Genomic DNA, 12,321 nt, shown 5'->3' with positions numbered 1-12,321 from the left:
GAAAGTTAGTTATGCCTTCAAAAAATGTCAGAATACCCCTAATCTAATTAGATAATCTTTCTTCATAAAAAATAAAAAATAATGTTAAAATTGTAATTAAAAAAAAAAAAAAACTATCAGAGAAACTTTTTTTCCTAAAAATTAGCATACTCTCTATTTAAATATATCTCGAATTTTTTTTCCATTTAACCTTATTATTAGAAGAATTTTGTTAGTTGACAAGTTGTGAAAGTAAGTGGAAAACTAGCATCTCGAGTTTTTAAAACTCGAGTTCAATAGCAAATCGAGTTTTAACAATTCGAGTTCCAGAGCTATCAATTCCACGTGGAACTTGAGTCTCTAAGACTCGAGTTCCAGTGCGTAGCTACAAAATACATCCCCACAAACGTACTTGACTTTAGAAAGAAGAAGCTCTAATCAAGAACCAACCCACCAATCTCTAGCAGATGTTCAACCCTTCAAAACCCAAAAAGCAACAAGACCCTTTTCAATACAACCAAGACAACAAAAAGCAAGCAATGCCCACATAGGCATTAGACCAGCTGAGGCAATTTTGGTTGAAAAATCAACAAAAATTCTCAATCTTGTTCATCTCTCTTCCATAGCTTTTTCTTTCAAATCATTCACATTTTTAAGAGTTGTGTGTAATTTGTTTAGATCATTTGCTCGGTGATGGAGATCGTGAATTGTACCGTAGGTCGACGATTGGGATGTGCTTGATGGAGATTCGATTTGTGTGTGCCGTGGGTCTTCTTCTTTGCTGTGGATCTTCTTCTTCTTTCTTTCTTTCTTCTGGGTTTCCTTCTTTCTTCTGGTTTTTTTTTTTTTTTTTTTTTGGGTTCTTTCTTTCTTCGGGTTCTTTCTTCTTTTTCTGGGTTGTACGTTTTTTGATCTCTGTTTGAAATCGAGTGTAAAAAACTTGAGATTCATTTTTTTTTTAAACTTGACTCTTAAAAACTCAAGATCTATGTGACATTAACATGTCCAACTCAGCAAGCAAGAAGCGAGTCTTTAAGCCTCGAGATTTATATGGAACTTGAGTTTCTAAAACTCGAGATGCTAGTTTGCAATGATTTTTCAAACCCATATTAACTTACTATATTCTATCCCTTCACAATGTTAGTCTGCAAATATCCCCAATATATCTCACGCATGTTTGAAACATTTTTTTTCCTAAAAAGTAGCAAATACTAAACTAGCAGTTTACTCAATTTCAAATCTTAAATTTTAGTTTACAAAAAATTTCTTCCTGTGTAACCTCACTAACAATAAATAAATTAAAATTGAAAAATTACATTAAACTAAAAAAAAAGAGCCTCGTCGCACATGTGGACCGCATGATGATGTTAGTCTATACTTTATATAAGAGGATTCTAATTTTTCAACTAAATTTTTATGTAGTTCAAAAATACTCTCATTAATGAAGAGTAATTTCATTTAGAAATAAGGTCATAAATATCAAATAATAAATTTCATTATGAATTCAAAAAGAGAATTCTTAAAATTTAGGATTTTTTCCCCTTCACCTTTAAAAAAGAAATTATAGTTACTGCTTATCTCTAAAGTTTATCCATTTTATTTATTTGAAAAAAAAAAATCTAAATTATAATAGATGCAAATTATTAACCTTTACTCAAAAAATAAAAAAGCCTTTGAGCACGAGCGTGTGCACGTATTTAGAGGCTAGTATATATAAGAGGATTCTCCTCTTTTAACTGGATTTTTATGTGATTTAAAAATATCCTCATTAATGAAGGATAACTTTATTTAGAAATAGGGTCATAAATGTTAAATAACAAATTTCATTTTAAATTCAAAAAGAGAATTCCCAAAATTTAAGATTTTTTTCCTTCACATTCAAAAAAGAAATTACAGTTACTACTTGTGGGAGAAACGAATCTTTCCCCAATCAGGTATTGTCCGCTTTGGGAATGGGCCGATGACCGATGCCACCCTCATAGATTTGTTCAATCCCACATCGAGGAGAGACGCCTCCCACCCTTACCTTATAAGCATTGAGCCTAAGGAAGGGTGTACACATGCTTATAATAGATGCAAATTATTAACCTTTATCTAAAAAAATAGAAAAGTCTTTAAGCGCATGCTTAGAAGCTAGTGTGTGTGTATATAAATATAAATCCTCTATACCATTTTTTGTATTCCACATTATGTTCCACCAGTCACAACTTGCTATGTATTTGTTTAACTTTCCTTAGAAAATAGCCAAAGTTTAAAATGAAAAAAAAAAAAAAAATGACAAATTGTGATTGGTGGAACGTAGAGTGAAACACAAAATGTGGTGTATGTATATATATATATATATATATATATATATATATGTTAACACCCCATTTTGCAATCTGCATTTAACCTCACATGGAGGGTAAAAAGATAATTTCGCCTTGGAAATATGCATCTTGATTTTGGTCATTAAGTCCTTAATCTCATTTCAGCAAAATGATCTTGATGTTTTAACAATTAAATCGACTGGTTATAACCCTAATCGAACCATTAGATTGAATGTTATTATCAAATCAAGTTTTAATGGCTGAGATGCATTATCACTAATTGAGTCCGATTATATGTGATTATGAACAATTGATTTTAATTGGTTATAAGTATAATCAATTTGAGATCGATGATGTGTCATAATTTGATTGGTTAGGACTATATTTTATGGTAGGGTTGCACACATCTAATTAACTAGATAGTTAAACATTAATCATTCAATGAGTAATTTGTGCAATTATCTTTTAATTAGGATAAATTTGGAACTAATTAGGTCTGAAATGGGAGTGATTGGAGCCTATTAATGTTAATTGGAAACTAATTTGAGACGTATTAATGCTAATCATGTTGAAATTGTTTTCTAACAAATGACCTCTGCTCACCATTTCATTGATATCTCTTAGAATATTTTGAATCTGTAAATGCGTTTAATTTTCCCAGAAATTAGACATCCGGGGCTTCAATTTGAGCACAAGAACGAGACAATTCCAATCAGAATTAAGTAAAATATGATTTTTTTTGAAGTTGGCTCTACAGACTGTTATAATAGCTACGAGAAAACTGAACTTTGCTTACTCTCCACTCTCACCAATCTCCACATTTAATGCACCAGATTTCTCCAAAGGCTAAAATGAGGTCTAGGTTCATGATTCTTTGTCAATCCTCATTAAATGGCATTCCATTCATATTTCCTCCACCACTACTATATAAGCCCCCCCTCTCCTTCATTCCAAGACACATGAAAAAACCCCTTCTCTTCCCCTCTCTTGAGTTTTAGTGAAATTGAGTAGTCTTGTCATATCTTGGTCTTTTTGAGACTCAAGGTATCGAGTGAGACTCACTTTTCCTCACCTAACTCTTCTTGTCCTCCACCCTTAGGATTTTTACTAAGAGTCACCTCCTTCACCATATGGATCTTGCATGAAGGTATAATTTCTTTCCCTAATTTTTTTTTTGTGTTGCCATGATGAAAATTTAGGATTAAAGCAAGATGGTAACTATTTGAATTCTCTTGAGTATGTTTGAATGTTCTTATGTGTTCTTCAAATGTTTTTTATTGTTCATTACATGTTCATGCATAACACTAGTTTTAATCTTAAATCCTTATAAAAAATATGAAAAACATGTTTGTTTGATAATTATTTCAAATCCTTGAATCTAGGATATCACAATCCACACACATTCACTAGAATTTATTTTTCAATCCAAATGAAATTCTTAATAAATTGAATTAGGGTTTATCACATGCACACACTTTAAATTCAACATGCAAATTGATTAATAACATATTGGATGATATGATATGAATGTTGGCCACCATAGTCTAGAAGACCAGTTTCACCGTGCAAGGTGAGTGCCTAACACCTTCCCACCTTGTAACATAGCTTCCAAACTTAGATCAAAGGTTGATAGACCAATGTTTATCCTTGTAATTTTCAATTTCTAGATTGTAACTAGGAAACAAAGCTATGTACTTTATCTTAAATTGTATCTAGGACCAAAACCATGTAGTTTTCCTATGATCAATGTAAATTCAATTGAAAATTAATAAAATGAGAAATTTTTCAATTTTGGTTTTCTTATTTATCCCAATAATTAAATAAGTGGCGACTTCATTGTAAAACCCTTAATTTAAAGGGGAAAATATAACTAGTCGAACCTTCATTTTGAAAGACAATAACACGACTCCACCCATTCACGTGGGTTTGGCCCAACATCCTATAAAACGGGTCGGGGGGCGCGGTTTCTCACAATATATATAAGTCTGGTTAACGAGTACCTTTAAAATATTTGTTAATGAACTATTTTATGAAAATTTTGATTCTACTTTTATGGAAATAAAAAAAAATGTAAGAAAAATCAGTTATTTTTTTCCTTTCCTATTAAAAGGTTTCTAAGAGTATTTCTTAAATGAATGTACTTATTGAAAATTTGAACACTTGTAATAAAGCTTGAAAGTGAGAATTGAAGATTGAAAGATTTTATGGTTACAAGGAGAGAATGGGAGAAGGATTGAAGAAAGGCTACAAGAGATATAAATAGTAGAATATGGTGGTGCCTTTGTTGGAGAAATGCACTTCTTAATAGAAGTTTATACTTGGAATTTTATTTTTGGTTTTTTTATTGTCGTTGATTTCTTTGCTTTCATGAATTTTTGGTGATTAATTCAGTCTTTGATTTCTTTTGATCTTGATAGTCATATTATATATATATATATATATATATATGAGTCTGTTTGAAAAAAAAAAAAAAATTTCATTTTTCTCATGGTCTTTATGTATTTATTTATTATAATTTTTTAATAAAAGTTTTACAACATTTTACAAAAAAATTTACTGTCAAGTGTGTTTCAAATTTACCAAAATTTACAATGAAACAAACAAAATATGCTGATGAAAATGTTTTTTGTAAAACAATTTACAATGGAATAAACTTAGCGTTTTAGTGTATAAATTTTTTAGGGACATAACTTGGGTTGAATATCCTATGAATTGGACTTGATAGGCCCATACAATGCAACCATGTGTCAAAATTTATTACATGTCCACATCGAATCTGGTCAATCCACTGCCCAGGCGTCTCCAATTTTTTTAACACAGAATTTAGTTTGTTACGTTGCTATTGCTCTTTCAATTCCTCATGGAAGGAGATGGTAAGGCCTCCTCCATCATTTTCTCTTCAATAAAGTTTTCTTTTCAGTGCAATGTATTTGTGCTTGGTGTTTACGTTTCGTTTTGACGTTTCTTAAGCGCAACCATGTGTCGTAGTTGATCAATAAATACCGTAATGTACAACAACAGTGACACATAATAGAAATGGTCTTGTCGACTCGACTCCACCAATCAAACCAAAAAAATCGGATAAGAAACAGCTGGACTACTCGTACCAAAAACTGAGATAAATTTTGCAACTACCCATTTATGATCTGTCATTCTTCACGGATTACGATGGGAAGTAAATATGATTACTAATGAAGATTGTGCTGTTTCGGTAGATATGCCAAATCCAATTTCTTGCAGTGAAATTATTGATAGTAAATAATGTGAAATTTAATGGTCAAATTGATATATGATTTATATGGAATTTTTGGATTTAAATTTCATATGCATTCATTCATTGAGCTTTGAAACTAAGATTTCACACTTTATTTCATCATCATGGGAATGAGAGGATAAACTATAAAGCATCAGTTGAGCTGTATTCGATTGACAATTATGTAGAAATTATTCAAATTTTTAAATAGTCATTTTTCTTTAATAAGTCTATAGTTGAGATTGTGGAGATTTAAATCTTAGATATCAACGATAGAAAAAGAATGAAAATATCAATCAATTGAACTATAAAACTTTTAACAGATTTTTTGGAGCCATCAGATTGGGAGAATTTAATCACCCCTTGAATTACCTGAGGTGCACTTGTGGGAAACTCTTTGCCAAGGGCTTATGCACCCTCAAGATTAGTTAGGACAAAGTCTTGGACACCAGGTGCCAAAAAAAAAAAAAACCCTCTTTAACATATTTTAATTGGTTTTTTGACTTACTATAATATCAATCAATCTTACCACTTAAGAAAAGAAGAAGAAGAAGAAAGAGCCAATTAAGACAAGTCATATTTAAGTGACAGTTTTATGAAAATTTAAAGGGATCAAGTTACCAATAAGAACAAAATTACACTTTAGGTAAAGGTAGATAAGTGACTATTTTGTTTCTATTATTAAAAATTTGTCCATTAGGGACCAGATTCTAATCCAAGTTTGGGTTTAATTTTTTATATATTATTTTTTTAAATAAAGTTTGGATTTAATAAAACTAACCAATGTTCCACGTGATATGCAATGCAATATGCAATGCATTTTATAAGAAATTATATTATGTCCCATATATAATACTTATTAAATGTATTTGGGAAATCAATTTCAATTATATTACATGGCATCATAAAGAGATAGTAATCAAGAATGTAAACCAATTATCTTTATAGTGTTAGCATATTCTGTGTCAAAATTTTCTTGTAATTAAACATTCATTTATCTAGTAATTTGTACTTTGTGGGTAAATGCTTAATTTGGTGGATGTTTAAAGTGCTAAAACTGAAGTTGCTCAAGCTAGAATTTTGATCGAGTGAAATTGAAGATGTGTAGCGAAATGGCTTGTGAGAAGATTTTGATAGGTTGTTGAGGCAGTAATCTCACGGGACACTCGGTCGACCAAAGTTGTCAGAACTAGAGTAAATTATGTTATGATCTTACCTCCCATTCCAGCCTTTACGGCTTTACCTCGCCTCGATATTCCTCATTTCCCAAGAAATTAAACTTGAATTCCCATGTGAAGGTTGATAGAAACCTAGAAAAATCGAGAGCCAAACACCATTGAATTTCTCTACCTTCTCACTCTACCATTGTCAAATCTTTGGAAGGAGATTATCTCCATCACACCCACCACTACCTTTGAGTTGTGAGTGTTGATTGGAGTTTTGGGAATCATTAGAGCCCCATAGAATCAACCATGGTGGCTTGAAGTTGTAATTGGAGAAAAATTGCAGATTCGAAAGCTAGAGTAGAAAAAGGACTTACAAGTCAGTTGTGAGTAGGAGTTTAGAGGGCTTGAGTACAATTTTGCCACATTATTTGGAGGGTTTTGTAAGTAAATTGTATTACACCTATCTACTCTGGTGATTTGTTTTCAGCAATGAGGCCATAGAGAGGTTTTTTTCATCCAATTCTCGAGTTTTTCTCTTCGATAACACATTAGTGTACGTGTTATTGTGCCTTTATTTACTGTGGTTGTGTTGATTTTCATATTAATCCATGCTTGCAAATGTAATTGGCTAATCATATACACAATTAGGCTGTAAATTGTTAGATTAGCTTAAAATTAGCATTAGTCGTAATCATAACTTGGGATTTAATTGACAATCATTATCTTACTTGAACTTGATTGTGTTTCTCATAATTAAAGCCGCGGGGATCAATTGGGAATAAATGAGTTCTCACGGTTTGCAAGGTTGTTATATCTTCAATCAGTCAATTAACCATTGTATTAAGCATATTTAGTGTGAACCTTTCAAAAAAAAAAAAAAAAAAAGCATATTTAGTGTGAAAGAGATTTTGATGCAAATTATAAGCTATACCAATACATGACAACTAATGAGATGTTGCCACGTTCTTATTTTGTTCGAAAACGTACCAAGATTAAAGGAAATGTTTTTTGTCTCATTGTGTACTATATATGTGTTGCTTCTAGGATAAATTTAAGTAACCCGTTGCACACTTCACGCATCATAGCGATATGACACAAATGTGGAAACTGGAAACACAAAAAAAACTTTCACCATTTTCTCAAAAAAAAAAAAAAAAAAAAAAAAATTCACCAATTAATGCCAACAATTTCCCCCCTAAAAAGTTTTCAATTAATGAAACTTGGTGGTTAATCGTTAGATTATGAATCTCTAAATTGATCTTCTTCTTATTCTACATGTTGACCAGAAAATGACACTAATTAATTTTAAGCAGCTAACCAACCACTACTGCTAGAGCTGCAAGAGTTGGCCAACCCCATAGAGATTAGAGAGAGAGAGAGAGAGAGAGAGAGAGTCTTTATATTTGGCAGTTGGTAGTTGTGACTTGTGACTTCTCCAATAACTCACACAAACAAATAGAGAGAGAGAGAGAGAGAGCATATGCTTCTATTACAACTTTCATAAAAAGACTTTAAAGTTGAAACTTGGGCTCAAAAAAGTTGAAACTTGAAAACCATCTCTTATATTTTCATGCCCCTTCCCCACATCCTTTGGCCACTGCACGGACAATGAGTTTCATTGAAGGAGGTGTGTGGAAAAGAAAAGGAAAAGAAGCAATGGATCAAACCCACCACAACAACGAGGCCACCATCATCAACAACTCATTTCCTCATGACACAAAGAAGAACAAGAATAAGAAAAAAGATCATCATCATCATCATCATGAAGACCGTGAAAAAACAAAACGGTTTGCTCTGGTGTCGTTTTGGGAGTTGCCAGATTACATGAAGGACAATGAGTTCATACACAATTACTACAGATCCAATTGGCCTCTCAAGGAAGCTCTCTTCAGCATTTTTCGTTGGCATAATGAAACTCTCAATGTTTGGACGTATGTCTAAAGTTTTTATCTTTGGTTTATTATTATTTTTTTAAAAAAAAACATAGAATTAATTAATTCATTTCTCTTATTTGTCTATGCATGAACTTTGATGTTTATTTTCAGGGTTTGTGCTTAATTATTAGTTTAATTTAGTTCACAATTTACGTATTTTCAGGCATTTACTTGGGTTCATTTTATTTTTGGGATTGACTCTGGCGAATTTGATGGAAGTGCCTCAGGTTGTTGATCTTCTTGGCTTCTTTACCAGGTTTGCTGAAGATTTCTTTTTGAAAATTTTTACTTGTGGGGACTTAAATATTGATTTTTCTTTTAGCTTCAAGAAAAGATAAACAATAGGAAAACCTTCTTTTTTTTTTGGGGGTCTGGATTTAAAAATATAGTGCAATTTGAATCTTTGATGGGAATATCCCCTGACATATACTGATTATAAATAAAGTATTGCATTATTTTAGTAGGTTTGGATCAAAGATTCAAAGTTTTCAACAGTTACAGTTGGAGCAAATTTAATTTGAAATTTTAATTCATAGACGACAGAGCGGCCTGTAGAATCAAAACCACATGCGGTGGTGCCAATTAACTAGCAGTCAAACATGTGCAACATGTTTTTACACAATATGTTAAAATTGATAAATCGTTTTTTATTTCATATGACATTGTTAGGAATATTATTTTATTGTCTACTATTAATAACTTGACAACTTAATATTGTAAAAATTTTGTTTTGAAAAATGTTGTGTACTTATTAGTTAATCATTTTGTTTTAGATTGTTTGATCTTTTGTCACATATATTGCCTCTAGATCATTCACCTCAACTCAAATATTATAACTATTTATTTTAGAATAAAAATCTACATTTCTTATTTTAGTTAACTTCATTTCAAAATACTTTACATCTGATTATTTATTTTATATTCTATTTAAAATAAAAAAATTTCTTATGTTTTAATTATTTCACTCTCTTCACACATAGCAACTAATAAAAAAAATGTTTTGCATAAGTTATAGTGCCTCTTAAGTCTTAAATTTGGACAAGAACTATAACATATTGATGTGGATGTATTTTTTTGGAGTTTATTGGCCAAATTTGTGGGATTATGCTATTTAAGCTGGATATGAATGCTTTGCAAGTTCGAAAGCTTTTTAACTAATCCTTAATGTGGATGGAACTATACTTGTCGATTCAGGATTGAATATAAACTAATCTGATGGGAAATGTAGGCACAACTAATTTTTTGTTCACTAGTCAAGGCCCACTAAACAGAGGTATAGAGAAAGTTAGATATTTATCAAATCGAGGTTTCAATGAGCAGAAAAGTGCTTGCATATGTGGTGTTTGTTTGGCAAAGATTATTGCATATGTAGTGTCCGTTTGACAAAGATTATTTTTACTACTATTTATGGGTTACACTATACTTTTTGGTACTATTCGTAGGTTTTACTGTACTATTTCAACTAGTTTCTACATTGATCTAAAATACTTTCAGTAAAAAGTTTTCAGTTTTAGAAAAATAAATAAATCCCAAACGTAACTATAAGTTATAAATACTTAAATGAAAATTTATTGGGTAGTTTGAGAGCATTGTTTTCTCTTGCATAAAGAGTGGGCCCCATATGAAGGAAATGGACAAATCCTTTTCCTAGGTCCTACCTAGATGCTAGGAAAATCTCCTTTCAACAACTAAGAATTTATGATTATTTATGGCACTCTTTTGATGCCAATTAATCATGATGCTACATAAATTTTACTTATGTGTCATTAATCTCAAAAGTAATAATAATTTTTTTTTTTTTAGATAAAGGCATTTATTTATGTTTGAATTTTTTTACAGTAAAATTTGCAATAATTTTATCATATATATTCATCCTTGATTAAAATTTATCCTTGTATCAAGTTGAAATCACACGTCCCTCATTATATATACACATTCCCTTTGTAATGTTCTTGCAGGTCTATGCTTAATAGTGCTGAAACAAATATTTCTCATAATTCCAAAGATTTCATTGTAGTAAGTTACCTTATGATCAAATCAAATCACTCCAAGCTATTTTACTTAAAATACATCCCAATTTATTTTGGTTGATTTGAAGAAACAAACATTAATAACACTAATCTTGCAGGAGACAACAAAACTCATTGATTTGAAGCATGTAACATCTCCAGAAATGGATATTGCCACCGCATCACGGTGGCCATTCTTTGTCTTCTTGAGTGGCTCGATGTTTTGCCTCCTCTCAAGCAGTGTTTGCCACCTATTTTCTTGTCACTCTCACCACTTAAACCTCATGTTATTGCGAATAGACTATGTTGGAATAACCATTATGATCATCACCTCCTTTTTTCCTCCAATTTACTACATATTCGAATGTGACCCTCTTTGGCAATTTGTCTACCTTGGTGGTATCACGGCAATGGGCATATTCACTGTTGTTACAATGCTTTCTCCTTCACTTTCAAGTAGCAAATATCGTGGATTTCGAGCTTTTTTGTTCTCATCCATGGGGTTATTTGGCATTGTCCCTACAATCCATGCTCTTATTATCAACTGGGGTAATCCTCAGCGCAATACTACCCTAACATATGAGTTGGCCATGGCCACATCTTATTTGACAGGGACATTTATTTATGTTACTCGAATTCCAGAGAGGTGGAAGCCCGGTTGGTTCGATTTGGCAGGGCATAGTCATCAAATCTTTCATGTTTTCGTGGTCATGGGTGCATTGGCTCACTATGGTGCCACTCTTGTTATCTTGGATTCCCAATACACACTCAACTGTGAAAGGATTATGTAGTACACCTATGTTATATGTGACCATAACTTCGGTTTATGCCTTGATTCATGTAGATAGGGACATTATATCATCAAATTGTGAGTGCATATTTATCAAAAAAAAAAAAAAAATTTGTGGGTGCATATGTAATTTGGTTTATAAGGAGAATATACTGTTATTAAAGATCTGAATTAAATTTAGATCTGAATTTTTTTTTCTTCTTTATGAAATCATGATTTGTAGAAATTTAGATACATAAAAATGAATTAAATTTATGATTATGCTCCCAAAAAGTGTTGCCTGTGTAGGTCAATAAAGTAACTAGCGTCTATGTTGGTACTCGGTACCATTTTTTAATATTTTGAAAATAAGTATTTTTGATCATTTAAAAAAAAAATTGCACTTTAAAAAAAAAAAAAGAATGAAGTTATAAAAACCTGAACTTTGAAGTACGGTTTCCAACCACAAAAATAAACATGCCCTTTGCAAGATACATTTATGGAGGTCACAATTTTACCTTCAAAAGCAGTTTTGTGACCACCTCAACCCTAGCCCCTTCACGTATAAAAGCCAAAATTTAACCCTAATCTCCGGAAATAAAGACGGCTGCAAAAATAAATATTAAAGTTGAGGATATTTCAATTGTCTTTGCAACCTCTACATTAAATATCCTAGAGAGGTTCTTAATTTGATCCAACCACCTTGATTGCCCACATATGTGTATTGGACTTTGTTCATTGAAAACAAAGAAATGACTTCAAAATCTTCAAGAAGCTCTTGGAGTTGCCAAAGGATTGGCTTACAAGTGATGGTTGTTTGCAAAACGGATCACACAAAAGAAACAAGACAGACTCTGTAGTAACTAGCAAGAGTGAGGAGTTCAGGTACGTAGTTTGTCAAC

The 12,321-nt window shown here is 31.7% G+C and overlaps 1 protein-coding gene across 1 annotated transcript; it reads left to right on the top strand.

The window, feature by feature from the left end:
- Positions 1 to 8,158: 8,158 nt before the first annotated feature.
- On the top strand, positions 8,159 to 11,628 carry LOC126715468 (heptahelical transmembrane protein 1). Its single transcript, XM_050416068.1, has 4 exons — positions 8,159 to 8,638; positions 8,805 to 8,897; positions 10,600 to 10,657; positions 10,770 to 11,628. The coding sequence occupies exons 1-4, from the start codon at positions 8,316 to 8,318 to the stop codon at positions 11,439 to 11,441; spliced, it is 1,146 nt and encodes a 381-aa protein (XP_050272025.1). The 5' UTR covers positions 8,159 to 8,315; the 3' UTR covers positions 11,442 to 11,628.
- Positions 11,629 to 12,321: the final 693 nt, after the last annotated feature.

This window comes from Quercus robur, chromosome 2, assembly GCF_932294415.1.
Source record: "Quercus robur chromosome 2, dhQueRobu3.1, whole genome shotgun sequence".
Lineage (NCBI taxonomy): Eukaryota > Viridiplantae > Streptophyta > Magnoliopsida > Fagales > Fagaceae > Quercus > Quercus robur.
The sequence above is the reverse complement of the archived record's forward strand: the minus strand, read 5'-3'. Positions and strand labels throughout refer to the sequence as shown.